The 18,063-nt window shown below is 31.7% G+C and overlaps 2 protein-coding genes across 2 annotated transcripts in view; one reads left to right on the top strand and one right to left on the bottom strand.

Moving 5' to 3' along the window:
• LOC123661851 (CREB-regulated transcription coactivator 3) overlaps window positions 1–8,464 on the bottom strand; it is a 41,782-nt gene extending 33,318 nt beyond the window's left edge. Inside the window, exons 1-3 of the mRNA XM_045596791.1 lie at window positions 8,271–8,464; window positions 7,410–7,571; window positions 5,076–5,251 (exon numbers count right to left, since the gene is read on the bottom strand). Of these exons, the coding sequence (XP_045452747.1) occupies window positions 5,076–5,251; window positions 7,410–7,571; window positions 8,271–8,384 (452 nt within the window). The 5' untranslated portion in view covers window positions 8,385–8,464. The remainder of the gene's footprint in view (window positions 1–5,075; window positions 5,252–7,409; window positions 7,572–8,270) is intronic.
• A 5,036-nt stretch (window positions 8,465–13,500) lies between these two features.
• Window positions 13,501–18,063, top strand: part of LOC123661746 (putative glycerol kinase 5) — a 21,045-nt gene continuing 16,482 nt past the window's right edge. The window contains exons 1-4 of the mRNA XM_045596689.1: window positions 13,501–13,663; window positions 13,957–14,050; window positions 14,972–15,141; window positions 15,707–15,796. Of these exons, the coding sequence (XP_045452645.1) occupies window positions 13,562–13,663; window positions 13,957–14,050; window positions 14,972–15,141; window positions 15,707–15,796 (456 nt within the window). The 5' untranslated portion in view covers window positions 13,501–13,561. The remainder of the gene's footprint in view (window positions 13,664–13,956; window positions 14,051–14,971; window positions 15,142–15,706; window positions 15,797–18,063) is intronic.

Raw genomic sequence — 18,063 nt, 5'->3', positions numbered from 1 at the left:
CTCATCCCTACTCCGTGATGTTTGCTGGATGAGAGGTGACAACAGTAGACATCTAGCGGGAATAACTGATCGATTGATAGTTGATCAATTATCGACCGGCGAAGGCAGGAGATCAAATTGAAATTATTAAAAATAATAAATAATAAAAATTGCGCTGGAAAAATAGGGGTTGATCGTAGAGTGGTGGAAAATTAAGTTTAATATAATTTTTTTTTATTCTAAGTCATGGAAAAATATAATAAAAATCTTGCCAAAAAAATTAAAGTTCATAATAAACAAATAAAATATAGGGGTTGGTCATAGAGAGTTGAAAATTTAGGGTTGTATGTATTTTTAAACGGTTTTATTTAGCTCACCCCGTTTGTTTTATTTTTTATTTATTATTTATTCTTGGGTCAAATTTAGTAATTCAAATTTCACCCTCTTCCTGTCAACCGATTAATCTGAAATTTTGTGTACACTTTGGATTTTGGTGACAATACAATTATGTTTATTCATTATCATTATAAATTCAAGATGGCCGCCGCTACAAAATGGCGGATAATTCATGTTTTATTAATCCCATCAATATGGGTATCAAATGAAAGGGCTCAACAAGCAGAATACAATATACTATAAAAAATTGAAATCCAAGATGGCGGCCGCTACAAAATGGCGGATAACGTAGGTTTTATCAATCCCATCAATATGGGTATCAAATGAAAGGGCTCAACAAGCAGAATACAATATACTATAAAAAATTGAAATACAAGATGGCGGCCGCTACAAAATGGCGGATAACGTAGGTTTTATCGATCCCATCAATATGGGTATCAAATGAAAATGCTCAACCAGTATAATCAATGTACTATAAATTAAAGTCCAAGATGGCGGCCTCTACAAAATGGCGGATAACTTAGGTTTTATCAATCCCATCAACATGGGTATCAAATGAAAGGTCTCAACAAGTAGAATACAATTTACTATGCAAAATTGAAATCTAAGCTGGCCACCGCTACCAAATGTCTGATAACAATTTTTTATCAATCCCACCAATATGGGTATCAAATAAAAGGGCTTGATAAGAAGAACACAGTGCACTATACAACCTCAATATTTAAGATGGGCCTTGCAATAATGAAGCACTAAATGAATTAAACAGAATGCGAAATAAAAACTAAAAACTAGAAAATAAAAATAGGTAAAAAAACTTTTTAAGTTAAACGGTTTTATGTTAAACATACATTGCAATGTTTAAGATAAATGTACTAAAAACCAAAAAATAATAAAATAGATACAGTCGTGGGAATTATAAACATATGCATAGACTAGACTAAAATAAAACCGTGGGGCACGTCAATTGTCTACAAATTATCGACTTAATGTGCGATAGAAGAATCGTTTAATTCGTCGTTAAAATAGGCAGTTGGCCCGCAGACGGTGAGGAAATTACTTACTATTTTCTTGCTCATGGAAATTCCAATAGTTATACACTCCATGTAAATAAAAGAGATGTTTCAACTAGTTTATCGTTGGACATTCACACTGCTGACTGGCGAGGAATCGTTTCACTGCTCGTAGTTTGTCTTTAATCGACAAAACATATGATAAAAGTACTACTCGCTCACCACTATGAAACCCTAAAACTCGCTTATAATCGAGCTTGCTAGCTTGTTTCCACATTCTAGCCCTACTTATCACACGTCCATCGTTGTCGGTTGAACAACTGCCTAATTATAGTGTAACATTACAAAACAAACATTTTAATCAACGATTGTAGACAATTGACGTGCCCCACGGTTTTATTTTAGTCTAGTCTATGCATATGTTTATAATTCCCACGACTGTATCTATTTTATTATTTTTTGGTTTTTAGTACATTTATCTTAAACATTGCAATGTATGTTTAACATAAAACCGTTTAACTTAAAAAGTTTTTTTACCTATTTTTTTTAATGTTGTATCATAAACAAAAAATTATTTATCTAAAAATTAAAAAAAGTTAGGGGTAGACTACCCTTAGCATTTAGGGGGGTGAAAAATAGATGTTGTTCGATTCTCAGACCTACCTAATATGCACACAAAATTTTATGAGAATCGGTCAAGCCGTTTCGGAGGAGTTTAACTACAAACACCGCGAAACGACAATTTTATATATTAGATAATATATAGATAATTATGTCTGGTCTATCTTACTAATATAATTAATACAAAAGTTTGTAATGCTAAAAATGTATTTATTATCATTTCTATTCATTGCTATTGTTACATTCAAAATGTAGGTAACATTATTTATAATGAAATGCTGCTTTTTGTTGTTTCTTTTAGTTATTATTACTTGTTTATTTATTTTTAAACGACTTCCAAAAAAGGAGGAGGTTTTCAATTTGACTGGTTTTTTTAATGTATGTTACCTCAGAACGTTTGACTGGGACCGATTTCGATGATTTTTTTTTTAAATCGTAAGGTGGTGTGTCTCAATTGGTCCCGTTAAAATTTAATTGCGATCTAACAAGTACTTTTCGAGTTACATCTAATAATGCGTATTTACTTGATTATTTTTTCGTCGACTTATGTTGTATAATACCGATTAACTTTTCACTGGCTATACCGTATAATACCGAATAACTTTTCACTGGGTATACCGATTTTGATGATTCTGGTTTTAATTGAAACTTGATGTTTGTCTTGTGGTCCATTTAAATTTGATCGAAATATGATAATTAGTTTTTGAGTAATCTTTGATAACGCGTATTTCCTCGACAATTTTTTCGTCTACCTACGTTGTCTACTTGTCGATGTAATTAAAGTCGTTTTTTCCGTTTTCGAGCAAACACAATTTTTTTGTGTCATTATTGTAATTGTGTTAGTAACTTAATACGTGGATAACTGGAAATCCGGAATAACATATACCTAAGCTACTTTTTATCCCGATATTTCCACGGGATCGAAATCTACACCGGTGGAACAAGTGACAATATGTAAATGTTGCACTGTTGAGCATAGATTTATTCTCCTGTTAGGGAAAAGGATTGGCATTTGATTCAATATCGCGTTGCGACCCCGCGCAATGGCTCATGATTCAGAACTTCTTCCAGGAGACGCTTGTTTCCTAAAGACGTTATCCTTAACGGACTACTTTATTAGTAAGTTTTATACTTAAGTTTTTAAACAATTTTGTGAGGAAAACTTTTTTTTAAATATATAACTAGGTCGGGAAACAAGCGTACGGCTCACCTGATGGTACCTAAGCGATTAACGTAGCCTTTAGTCGTCTGCAACACCAGAAGCATCGCAAACGCGTTACCGACCCTATCCCCAATTCCCCTCAGGAGATCACTCACTCAGGAGGCTCTGGTCACCTTACTCACCGACAGAACACAACACTGCTTGAAAACAGTATTATTTAGGTGTGATCTTCTGTAAGGTCGATGTACTAACCCAGTCGGGCTGCTCCATATTTTGAGCAGGAAATTTCCTACTATGCCTTACCACAGTTAGAAAAAACTCAGCAAAGATTGAAATATGAGCAAGATTTCACTCCCCATTGTACGCTATAACATAGTTCCAATAAGATTCACCCGTTCCATCTTTTAAGTGACGAATTAATTTATTAATTAGCAGTTATCAACCACGGTCTTTTGATCGCAGCTACTTAGTGAAAATAATTTTATTGATCAATTTTGCTGTTACAATTTTTGAAGTAAAACTTCTTTACGCACGAGAGTGACGAGAGCGTTACGAAAAGTTTGATCGGGCGAAGCTAATGGAAGTTAAGAGGAAGATATCTAGAGAGGAAGATATCTAAGGAAAGATATCTATCTACTATTCACATTTACAAAATATTACGAAATCAAATACTACGGAGCTTTGAAATAAATTAATTTAAGTTAGTATTTGCTTAAGCTTTATAAGAATCGTTTTTTAATTAAAAATGTAGTTTAAAATACTTTACACGTATACGAATTTGATAAAATACGATCTAATACAATTGAACCAATCTACAGACGAAAAAATTTACACCAATTTTTTAATAATAGGTATTAACATAGTAATTAGTAACATTGTTGTTCTTTTATTCATAATTGTACTGTTTATTGTAAAAAAATCTCATCATTTAATAAATTCAGTAGATTAATGTTCCAAATCATCATATATATTAATACGCTAAGGTTAAAGATGTTTGCCTCCCTTTTTAGAAAAAAAAAATCTCACAATTACTCCACATAAATTATATATCATTTTATAGAGAATTGCTTGCTCTACCGGCATCCACAACTAAAAAATAATAATATTTGCTTTTGTTTTTGTAAATTAATTAATTATTAAAATTATATATATGACGGCTTTAAGTTTGAAACAACGTCATCATTATTGACTGCATTTTTAACTTATTTAGTGCGAATTATTCGCACGGGTATTGCTAGTATTAAAATATATCTAAAATGATTGTATTGAAAAGTTATTTTCATGTCTGCCTATATTTATATATCGTATCCATCAAGCGTAAAATTAAAAACGAGTTCGATAAATATTAATTCATCAATATAGAAACAACTAGTGGAAACTAGTTACGACTTTACTAATTCTTGTTTTTGCAATATATAATTCTTTTATTCGTAAATGATAATTACAAATCATTTAAAACATATTATATACAACAGTAAGCAGCGTATATTGTATGACAGTGAGATTTTGCTTTTTGTTATAAGCAAATTTTCATTCATTTCATTTCTAAATTGTAAAAAAAAAACATTTAGAGGAAAAACCAGCAAGTGCGAGTCGGACGCTTTTATGGAGCGAAACTCCATTTGATAGCCAAAATTATCGTAAAGCATGTTTTATATTTTTTAACACATTTGCTATTTTTTAATTACTATGTATTTTACTAGTTTTCTAAAATATTATTTTTCTTTCATTAATTTTATTTTTCTTAAAATTGTGACTACTTGATTTCGGGTACTATAATGTTTTATTAACACTATCATAATCAACCATTAGGACTACATTATTACTAGCAATTAACAAAAATAAAATCAAAAATATTGTCTTAAAGAGTGTATCAATAGATGAGATATTTAGAAATTCTATTTTACCTGAGATATGCAGTACTTCCATATGGGCTGGTGTCATGTTTCCGATCTGCTGGCCGTCGCATAGGTCCCACTGATGACGAGGCCCGCCCTCTTTGTCCTGGTGACCGGGGGGTTGGTGATGTACCCCCACTTCTGCCACTGATACCATATGGGGACACTAGTGGAGTTTCTTCAGGCTATTGACAAAATAACATATGTATTAAAAACATAGCCAATTTTATTAGTCCGCAACACAAATAATATAAAACAAAAAAAAAAGATTGATTCTTTAATTGTCACTAAATAATATAATTCTACAAATTTTTCAATTAAGTATTATTTTAACCATACTTTTTTACTACTTACTGAATTCTATCTATAAATGTGTTTGCTCACAAACGAAAAAAAACAGACTTCAATTACATCGACAAGTAATACAACGAAGCTGGACTAAAAGTAGTCAAGTATATATGCATTCAAAGATTACTTAAAAAGTACTAATCAGATCACAATTAAATTTAAATAGGACCATATGAAATGCACAACTTTTCGATTAAAAAAAATCGCATTTGGTCCAACCAGTCAAAAACTCTGACTAAATATACATTACAAAAAAACAGTGAAATTGAGAACCTCTTCCTTTTTTTTAAAGTAGGTTAATAACATATATTTAATATTGTTAATAAGATAATTGAATTAGGATAAAAATACTGCAGTAATTAATGACTCATGATATGATGCTATTCCAAACAATTGATAAGTAGATAAATTATAAAACTAGCTTTTTAATATTCCAAAACATTAATCATTACATGATAAACTTCATATGTATAGTTAAATAAAAAATTGTAAATATATCAGTACAAATAAAGAAAAATATTCCTTACAGTACTTAAACTAAAGATACATTTTTAAAATTGTAACACAAATCACTTTTTAGATATGGAACATGCCATAACATTTAAAAAGTAATTTGTATATAGCTAATTGAATATCTAGTTCTAGATAATTTATTGATGGCCGGTTCCACAAGTTGTGGATAAAGTTTATCCTGCAAGTAAGTTGTGAATAAACTTTAACAACAAGAGGTAGAATAGGCCATTAAGACCTGTTTTTCCTCAATTAATCAACCACAACTTCACATATGCAAATTTAATGGTAAAAAAATAACATATCATAAGACTTATTTGTTGGATACAGTCATTCTTCAAATAGTGTTGTCCCAACTGGTGAAACAGGCCCTAAATGACATAGCAAAATTACATAATTTTGTTAATGTATTAATAACATTAACAAAATTATGTAAGGTTTAAATTATATAGAACAGAAATTTAAACATGCACTCATTCAAAAAATATTCATGCAGTAAATAATACTATAATTCACAAGCATCGATAACATTTTGTACCAACTTTGTTGATACACATCAATAATTCATTTATTCAAGAGGAAGATTGTAAATTAATAAATTTATTTTTGAGATCAAAGTTTGGCTGTCAACAACATTTCTTTAAATATGAACATAAATAATTACTTTAAAGTTAAAAATTATTCAATGCCATTTATCATCTAACTGAATGATTTTGGTATTTTGTCATATTCACTTATTAGTAACTTAAGTACTTGGAAAGTTATTTTTCCACTTTTTGTAGCACATAAGACAGTATAATTATATCTTATATTTAAAATTCTCGTGTTTTTAGTTACCATACTCCTCTGAAATGGCTGGACCGATTTTTATGAAGTTTTATGTGCATATCGGTTAGGTTTGAGAATCAGCCAACAACTATTTTTTATACCTCTAAGTTATAAGGGCAGGGGGGATTTAAGGGGTAATAAAATATATAGCAAAACAATGTTTGCGGGGGTCAGCTAGCACATATGTATAAGGTTCAAATTAAATGTTATTGTTACTACTTTATAAAATAAACATATCACGAAACTTGCAATTTAAACAACATATGTTACAAAAACTTATTTATGTCAAAGCTTACTGCTTCAACTGCTGATTCAAGGTTTACGACTTAATATTATACATAATAATAGTTAATAAGGTTGATAAATTATTTTTTGTTACTTTTAACTCACAAAGTGATAGGATATTTGTATTTTAAATAAAATGTATTTTATTCTCAAATAATATTTTAAATACCTGTGCATGCAGAGTATATATATATTTTTAAATATTTAAGCTGAAAAAAAATCTATATTTGTAGACATTCAAAAAATCAATAATAAAAATTGCTAATAAATTTTGAAAATAAACTACTACTGAGCACTACTATAAACTAAGAAGAATAAATAGATCTCCAAATAATATGAGGATTTGAAAAAGCAGATTCCAAATTGTGGAACCTTTGTGACTTCCGGCTTTGTTGTAGGTGGCTCAGGAGCTGCCACATTAGGAAGTGAACCACTCCGAAATGTACCCAAGCCTTGTTGTGTTTGTACAAGGATTTCAACAACTTCTGGCTCAGGAGGGGCTTTGACTTTGGCACGTCGACTACTAGAGTTAACCTGTAACCACCATTCCTCAACAAATGGTCTGATACCATGTATAAGATTTTTATTTCTAAACAATGTGAAAAGCACTTATTTTAGTACTTACAAAATAAATTCATACTAGTATTTTCCAAATGTCACATACGAGTTAAGAATAATTCCTTACAAACTTAATTAAATAGCTGGTACAGCACTGCTCTAGGATTATTTCACACATATTATATTGACATGTCAATTATAATCATAAGTGATAATTTTCAATTAAAGAATATTTATAATCATGCAAATGAATAATAGTCATAAGAATTTATTAACATAAAAATAATCTTACATATATATTAAGCTTGGGTTGTATGCATTAGGCAGATATATTGAAAGCTTACAAATAGTGAATGAAATATCGTATAGTAATTGGTGCCCAAAAAATATATATTATATCATTTATGAACAGTAACCTTCGACTGTTCATATTCTTAATCTCGTTATTGTTTGGAGTGTGCAAATGATATACAATAATAAAACAATTTCGACAATGACAGTTCTTAATTATTACGAGAACTGAATAAACGGTAACGTTATTTCTTATTCATTTATGTGAGATTAATAGTAGCAAGTAATTGAGTCGCAATATTAAAATGATTATTGTTTACGTCGGCTAGCACATTTGACGGCCAGGAAGCGATTGCCTGAGTAAATAGGCGACCCGCGACATACCTTATTGGTTGCGTCGGAAACTTCACGCATTATTTTTTCAAAAGCGGCTGTTTCTTCAGCCTGCTTTTGATTGTGAAGGGCGATTTTTTCACTAAATTTTCTAGGATTCGCCATGGTGGTTAACAAACATTTATTCTTCTCTTTTTACATCACAATTTTCTGCGCTCATAGAACTAAAACGCGCCTGCCTGTCAGACAGTAATTTTGTGTTGCCAACAATAGTCTCGAACGTCATAGTGCGGATCGGTAGAGTGGCCCACTATAAATTCCTTGGGCCCACTAAAATCGTTAGATTTGTGCCTAAAATCGGCAAATGAGAAAAAAAAATTACAATACTCAATCAGTAATAATAATAAACACTAAAAGTGTTATTAACATGAAAGGCATTATTAAACATTTATTGGTTGACCTTTTTGAGGCCCCCTTTACTCCATAAATGTATTATGTATCTAGTATGCTCACGTTCGAGAATAAAAAATAGTCTAATTTGCAGCTTGATGTGTAAGATCGATAGAAAAATCAGGATAATTATTAAAAATATTTGGGTTTCGGTATTTCGATAGGACATCATATCAGTAGAAAATTTTCATATTTGACAATTAAGACCAAATACGAAACGCACCCGAATAAAAACTAAAGCTACCTAAATTGGCAACAAAGATGTAAAAGCTACCTAAATTGGCAACAAAGATGTAAATGATGCATTGTAAATCTTAATGGTAACCTAAGGAAAAATTATTAAAGAAAATTCTAAAAATAAAATAACTATTACCCACTACAAATGAATTTTGAAACCCTGGCCTGACTTACATGGTGCCAAAAAGGAAAAATTGTCTTCACCTAATAGCTCGGAATCATCCTGATAACGAAATAATTCACATAACATACAAATAGTACAGAATTTTTTTTTTAAATAACTTTCCCTACAGACTCAAAACCGATAAGATGTACAGACACTGTTCACCAATAAGAACAACCCTAAAAACTTTGGAAAACAATTAAAAATATATTATAAATAAAATGCGTATAGGCTCGCTTGAGTTACTGTTAATAAAACAAGACAAAGTTTCAGAGATCAATCATTGCAATGAGTATTTCGTCAATATTGAAAAAGGCTTAGTGCAAGTTTTTCTGCCCAAGCTTGCTGTCACTCAAGAGTCGCTTGCAATGTCATTAAAAAAATCTCCTGTTGATTCTATTTTTATGAAGCTGAAGTTAAAAATATTATATATATTCTTAAGACAGGTCATTCTTCTGAAGTTGACGGGTATTCACTATCAATGATCAAACAGCTTAAGAATTCCATAATTAATCCATTAACACACATCAATCATTATCAATCACTTCAGCCTATTGCAGTTCACTACTAGACGTAGGTCTCCACAAGATCGCGACAAAAATAGCGTGAATTCATAAGTTTTGCTCGTAGTCACTACGCTGGACAGGCGGGTTGGTTTTGGCCGCAGGACTGGCTTTGTCACACTGAAAGCACTGCTGCCTGTTTTCGGAATGTATATTTCAAAGTCAGCAGTTAGATAGTTATCCCGCCATCGGTCGGCTTTATAAGTTCCAAGATGGTAGTGGAACTGTGTTATCCCTAAGTCACCTGGGTAAAGTCTTAGATTAAGAACCATTGAATTTCTGGATTTTGGGACAAAGGGGTGGAGGGAGGGTGGTCGACGCTACCCCCGGTACTACTGCCACACTTCGGAACCCTGTGGTTATGGAGATATCCATGGTTAAATTTTTAAGATTAGAAGAAGAATTTCGCAGCTCTCTCACTTCATTTTCACATTTCACAAGTATTTCTTTCACATTCCACACATTATTTTCACATTTCACACGTAATTTTCACATTTTACAAGTTATTTTATAATAGTTATTTAATAACTTATCAAAGTTGCGGAACGGAGCATCAGTGGTACTCCCCGCAGCGCCGGAGCTAAGATGGAATCAGACATATATATATCTAACAGCAACACATAAATGGTGACAAAAGCACAACCATATAATTAACTACCAATATCCTTGCTTACAGTTTTTTTCATAACTGCTAGACAAATTAGTTAACAGGAGACTCATTTCTTATTTAGAAGCTAATAAATTAATCACTGGTAGATGAACAGTCTACAGTGTCTACAGAGAATACTGTTTTCCAATATTGTGTCATCTGTTTTTGAATAAAATAAGCGTTTCTTGGGCGTGTTCCTTGACCTGATCAACTTGACGGACTAGAAATAAGAGGATTGGAAGGTTTGGAGCGTTGGAATGTTTTAACAGCTACTTGTTAGAGTGGAATCAGTTGAGTGCCCAGAACCACTTTGACCTTCCGATCGAAGTGGTTCTGGGTACTCAATTGGGTAATCAACGTGGGTGAAACCACGAGGCCCAGCTCGTAAAAATATATAATAATTATCAAACTATATAATAGTAATAGAAAACTGCACTAAGAATAACAGTCATCACGTAGATTCAAAGAGCAACACGGAGGGGAGTAGCCATGTACAGGCGTTTCCCTCTGTCAAGGTATAAGGCCAAATGGCCATATGCAAACAATAAAACTAGTTGCAGCCGCACTGATCACTAGACTAAATCTAGTTGCGCGATTGAATCAACGTCTTTCAAAAAATGCCAAATTATTCTGTTTTTTGCTGCAAAAAAAGATCTGCCACGTCAAATTTACTAAAACATGGCGTTACCTTTCATACGTAAGTATTTTTTAATCACATTATTACTTGTATACTTCTTTTAAACCTTTTTTAAACTTAAAAATTACAAATATTATCGTTCGTGTTGACTCGATTTGTTTAGCAACACAGGCCGCTCGCCCGCATACAATATGCGGATCGGTCGAGCGACTGATCGGAGTCTATTTCCGAGAAGTCACTGTCGCCGAGCGATAGTGTTGTTACCGGTTTGTTTGTAGATGGTTATCAATAAAAACGGCAAAGGCAAAAGAGGAGACAGACATTTTTGAGATTTTGATTTATTTAAAATATTATATTGCTAGCTTTTTTTAATAAACATAGTTATATAAGAAAAATTGCATTAAATTAAATATAATACACGTATTATGAGTATTAATACATTTTACTAGAATTACTTAATGTGAACTTCTACCATAATGTTTTATATAAAAATTTGGCAGGTTTTCTAAAAATCCAAATTTAAGGGATACGTGGAAAAAAATGGTAATAACAGATTAACCTGGACGCCTACAAAAAATAGTGTAATTTGTTCAGATCATATCAATACCACTAACTTTCAAGTGTTGGCGAACAATAGAAGGATTAGTCGAGGGCACAAAACCAACACTAACGCCACACCGTTTTTGTCCCGTAAGTTTTTTTTTTGTCTCACGTACAAGGTAATCAAGATATGGTTCACCTTAGTCATAGTAGTGAAATGAAGCTTAGATTTATCAACTTTGAAAATTAACAATGTCCATCCTTTCAGAGTCATCAACAAATCATTCAATCTAGCAGATGACAAGCTATCATCTTATGATGCCATTAGTGTTACGCTCCCTACTCCCGATTCGTTGACATCACCGTGAACATCATCAACTCCTCAAAATGTATGTTAACTTTAAATCGTTTATTGTGACATAATTATAATAGTTAGACATAGGCTGTCACGACACTTTTTAACTGAGTTCCAAAAAGGGGAGGTTCTCAATGCGACTGTATTTTTTTATGTATGTTACTTTAGAACTTTTGACTGGGTGAACCGATTTTGATGATTTTTAATTTAACAGAAAGCTGATGTTTATCATGTGGTCGTGTTTAAATTTCATCGAGATCTGATAACAACTTTTTGAGTAACCTTTGATAACGCGTATATATTACGTATATTGTATTACTTGTCGATGTAATTGAAGTCAGTTTTGTTTTCGTTTGCGAGCAAATACAATTATTGTAGATAATGATGTGTTGTACAAAGTCTTACTACATTATATATTTCTATTATCATTAGTTTTTGCAGCGTACGCAATGTAAGGAATTTTTTAGGTTATTTTTTATCCCTCGGGTTACATTATTGGAGTTTTAGTAAGGATCCCTAATATTTTTAAAAATATAGTATAACCTATGTCGCTCAAGGATAGTGTAGCTTCTCAACGGTGAAATAATTTTTTGAATCGGTCCAGTAGTTTCAGAGCCTATTCAATGCTAACAAACAAACAATCAAATCTTTACTCTTTATAATCGTACATTTTACATGAAGATGTTTGATTTGTAGTATATAATAAATTAAGTCTATTTTTATAATAACATCTTACCTTTGTATCACTTTAAAAACCTTATTTCCCTAACCGAGTACTTGAATTTATCGATGATGGATATCGACAGTTGTAACAACAACGGGTGTAAGCAACTTGTCAGTGTAGTTGCGGCGTGTCATTATACTGTAATGACACAGAATGTATCTATGTGTGTGTGAAAAATGTAAGTGTAATTTTAATTTAGTATGTGTGAGTTTCGTAGTGATAGACGATTATTTTTATGTGGGAATTAGATAAAGTGTGCATGTGTGTAATTTCCCCCCGCAAAAAATGACAGAAAGTTTTGTATCGGTAGCAGACGCAATGGCTACTCCCCTCCGTGTTGCTCTATGCGTAGATTATACATTAAACACTGTATAACCATCATTTATGAGTATATATAAGAATCTTAAATGTTTTATTTAACGTTACAGACTCTTTTGCAGGCTGGGATACCCCTCCGCAATACCCCATAAGGAACTGCGGTCCAAAAATAGGGTAGCCTAAAACATATTTGACAATGCGTTGGCGCAACTGTTACAACACTGGCTGTTGCGCTTGCGGTCGCAGGTTCGATCCCTGCACACATAGAGCAACACGGCCTGCACATGACAATCATTCGTTTTGGCCATATAGATGTTTATAATGGTCTGGGCTTGTGTATTTTTTGTGTTTCCGTTCAGTGTGACGTATTTATTTATTTAAGCGTTTATTTAATATTCAATGGATTAGAAGTGACCTAAAAAAAGAAATCTGCCAATAAATATTTCAAAGTCTTTGATGTAAGTTAGTTGACAACGACTGTTAGTTGTTTTTTCTTTGTCTATAAATGTATGAATGTTATTGCATACTATAATGTATTTTTTTGTCATATGCCGATTTTGAGTACCGATTTCAGTGGGCTGCTCTACCGACTTCGCACTATGACGTTTGAGACCATTGCCAGTAAATGTAAATAAAGTCATTGCTAGATTTGCTAGCTAGTGTGAGCAGTGTAAGTGTAAGATTTCTGCCGAAGATACTTGTAATTATGGAGGAAAAATATATATTATCCTTAGATATAGGTACTACAACAATTAGGTCGTTTATTTACAATTCCAGAACAGAAATTGTAGGCAAAGCTGTGGACCAGGTATTTCCTGGTTTTATATTTAAACACCTAAAACTGTTTTTTAGATCTTATTTTATATTATTGCATTTCGTATTGCATTATAATGTACATAAAAGTGAAAGTGTCGTGTCTTTAGAAGATCTAGTTATTGTTAATTGAATAAAAAATTCCTATTTAACTATTTTATGTAGACAGTGCGTAATTTAATTTATAAATAATAAGTCGTTTTTAAAAATCTGTTGATTTCTGATATTTTATACAATTATTGAATAATAGTGTGTTATTTTGTAAAAAATAATGTTATGAAATTTAAGGTAATCCTTCATTATCCTAAATCTGGGTATGTGGAAATTGATCCTGATGAATTATGGACATCTGTAGTTGGTGTTGTGAAATCTTGTTTGCAGAGTAAGTTTAAAATATGTCTTCTAAAATATCTTATATAGATAAGTATTTTAAAAATAAATAGAAAAAATAAACATATTTAAACATAGATTTAGCTTGAAGGACATAAATTATTTTGTAAATTATTTTATTATATTTAATTTTTATAAAGACATTTCGTGTTTAAGCTATTTGCCTGTTTTTTTCCAAAAATTATTAATCAATTAGTAATAATAGTTATTACACTTTTTAATGGTATATAATTACTAAAATTTTAGATTTTCTTATTAAATTCATTAATCAATAATATTATGATGTACAATGTTGATATATAATGCTATTTCTTTTTTTATCTTATTTTGAGATTTTAGTTGTTTTAATTGTGAAAATAGTCATATTTAAAAAAAAAATTGTTTATTACATATCTATATATCTGGGCGTTAGGTACTTGTTCGGGGTGTATTGCAGTTTTTTTTGGTTAATGCGGTCAGATTCGGGGATAAAAAGTAGCCTATATGTTGCACCATAACCTGTGCCCATAAATATCGGTTCCAGAGATTAGTCTGGACGTCCAGAAAGAAAGACAAGCAGTCAAAATTTTTAAAATCGTTTCTTAGTGTTTTAGTATCATGTTAATATCTATATGCTCTCGAATAAACAGTTATTTTGACAAACACTTCAATTTTATTTATACACATAGATGATAAATAATAGTAAAAATGTTTGATATGGTATAAACTTATAAATCTTATTTTTATATAAATTCCTATAATAAAAAGGTAAAAAGTACCACTTTTTCTAATGTATATTTATTTTATTAGAGTTATATTTATTTTATTAGTTGAAATTTTCTAAAGTTGCCCTAGCTTCCTAAATAAAAATTATGAATATATATTATATATTATGAATGTATGAAAATGTGTATGTATTCTAAAAAAATTGTAGATGCAAAGCTCACGGCTAAACAAGTTACTGCTATGGGAATATCAACACAAAGGAGTACGTTCATAACTTGGTCTCGAAGTACTGGGAAACCATTCCATAGATTTATAACATGGAAAGACATCAGAGCTGATGAACTAGTGAGGCAGTGGAATGATTCATATACTTGGAAGGTACAAAACATAAAAACAACTAATATTAATATTTTATTGCCTTCTTATAAGAAGTGCTAGTGTTATTTTAAAGGCTAGATTAAGGATCAATTTTAATATATTTATCTTCTGCTTGCTATTATTTGTATACTGTTTCTGTTCTCAAAAAGAATACAATATTCACTTATATGAGAACATTAAATTTACAACAAAATCTTATAGCGATGTGTTTATAGAATATTTTAACTATTATCTATATTCATGGAGAAGTCTGGCCTTTTTGCCGAGGCCAGCCGGTCACTGGGGGGATCCTGTTGCCTGCAGATCCTGGACCCTCCAATTAAAGCGGCTGAAGGCTCCCGCAGGGGTTTGGACGGTATTGCACCCCCAAGTGCTGAAGCCGACATAAGGTTTAGGACTGCTTACCCAGGCGTCCTGGATATCACCCGTAAATGAGTTCCCATGAGATACCAAAAAAAAAAAAATTCTATTCATCTATATGGCATACTATTAACTATAATTATGACCATAATTTAAGTTGAAATTGAATGAATGTGGATGTTCTATGATTGTTATTTATTTTCAGCTTTTCAAATTAGGTGCCTATATATTATTTGTTGTATCAAGAAGCAAGAGATTTTGTGCTGGAAGTGTACTAAAATTTTCAAATAATCAGGTAAAAACACTATTTTATTTATTTCTTTTTCATATAATAATTATATGGTCATTAATGTATTGTTTCTATTAAATATAACTTTGTTTACTGATCAATCACTTGAATGCGATATGAGTAAGAATACAGTGTTATATGTTGTTTAGTGTAAATGGCCTATCGGAATGCATCGTATGTATTTGTTTTTATCATTTATGCCGTCCGCTTTATTCGTATTAATATGTCTACGCTCTACGCTACTTTCGAGCCGACTTCGAAACTATGTGCCACGCTATTTAAATCGGAATTCAGTTCTGCTCGAAAACCTCAGTTTATTTGATCGTCATTTACTTTAACTTGTATGCGACCGAGTATGATGCATATTTTTGTATCAAAAAAAGTAAAAAAGTTAAAGCTAAATAATACTATTTTACAAATAGTGCGCTAATATGCTATAATGATATATAAATAATTATATTTAGCGTTTACCGCTAAAAAACCACCCTTCGTCGTTCCTCTCGAATTTGAAGGCACTCCCGCCGAGCAGCTAGAATCGTCGGCGACGATTTTTTCCGATCGGCTCGATTCTTTGGCGCTGCGTAGAGATGTCGGGTCACTCTGCATCTTCTACCGTATCTCCCACGGGGAGTGTTTTGAGGAATTGTTCGGATTAGTACCTACAGCTAAATTCCACCACCGAACATCGCGTCAAAATTCCAAATTTCACCCACATTACCTCGATGTCCGGAGGTCTACCACAGCACGATTTTTGCCCCATTTCCTGCCACGCACGACCACTTTATGGAACCAGCTACCACCTACGGTGTTCCCGACCCGATACGACATAGGGACCTTTAAAATAATTGTGTTTGCTCGCAAACGAAAAAAAAAACCGACTTCAATTACATCGACAAGTAATACAACGTAGATCGACGAAAAAATAGTCAAGCAACTACGCGTTATCAAAGATTACTCAAAAAGTAGTTATCAGATCTCGATAAAATTTATATGTGACCACATAATAAACACCAGCTTTCGATTAAATTTAAAATTATCAAAATCGGTACACCCAGTAAAAAGTTATTACGGATTTTCGAGAGTTTCCCTCGATTCCTCTGGGATCCCATCATCAGATCCTGGTTTCCTTATCACGGTACCAAACTAGGGATATCCCCTTTCCAACAAAAAAAGAATTATCAAAATCGGTACATCCAGTAGAAAGTTATGCGGTATAATACAACGTAGGTCGACAAAAAAAGCGTCAAGTAAAAACGCATTATTAGATATACTCGAAAAGTAGTTGTTAGATCTCAAATAAATTTAAATGGGACCAATTGGCACACACCACCTTTCGATTAAAGCAAAATTTGTCGAAATCGGTCTACCCGGTCAAAAGTTCTGATGTAACATACATAAAAAAAAAAAAAAAAAAAAAATACAGTCGAATTGAGAACCTCCTCCTTTTTTGGAAGTCGGTTAAAAAAAGAGAGCATATTCTTATCTGAAAGGCCGGCAACGCACTTGCTCTTCTATAAAAAATAATAATAATAATAATATGTATGGTTTAAATAAATTAAAAATGAAAAAGCTAAATTTTCTGAATTTAGTTTTTATATTAAAAGAAAAATACGTTTTAATTATAATGTAGCGATAATAATATAATGAGGCAATTTTAAATTGTATGCATATTCATTATTGAAGTCATTTTTTTTTCGTTTGTGAGAAAACGCATCCATAAAATATTAACTTATTGTTTTAAAAAAAACGAAAAATAAATTGGCTTCCTTAAGTTTTTAATCAGTATTTATGTTTATTGTATAACCAATGTATTTAAATTATTGTGACTAAAACTTTGTGTCCTTTATATCTGCAATATACTTAATTGCAACAGCGTTAGTAATTATATGTAAGTATAGTAGATTAAAACTTTTTCTCACGCAGTCTGTTACAACACAAACGAGTTTCTACCAGTAATTAAAATTAATGTAATTCACAATTTTTTTTAGCATTGTTTAAGTCATTTAGACGTCCAACCATTGTCCAAATCATTTTCGCTCTCAGAAAAAGTCGTTTGATCCTCCACACTACAGAAGCATTGTTTTTGTAGACGTTGGCTATAATTATATTAAATTGTTTTTACCTATATACATAAACGGATACATCACTTGGGGTCAAGAAGATACATCACTTGGGGTTTTCATTACACGATAAAATAATAACTAAAAATATATACTAACTCAATGGATTTGTTGAAGAATAGTCATTGATTGTTTACTGCTCATGTGATTATA

Source organism: Melitaea cinxia, chromosome 17, assembly GCF_905220565.1.
Source record: "Melitaea cinxia chromosome 17, ilMelCinx1.1, whole genome shotgun sequence".
NCBI classification, from domain to species: Eukaryota; Metazoa; Arthropoda; class Insecta; order Lepidoptera; family Nymphalidae; genus Melitaea; species Melitaea cinxia.
Note: the sequence above shows the minus strand (reverse complement) of the source record. Positions and strands in the feature narration are given on the sequence as shown.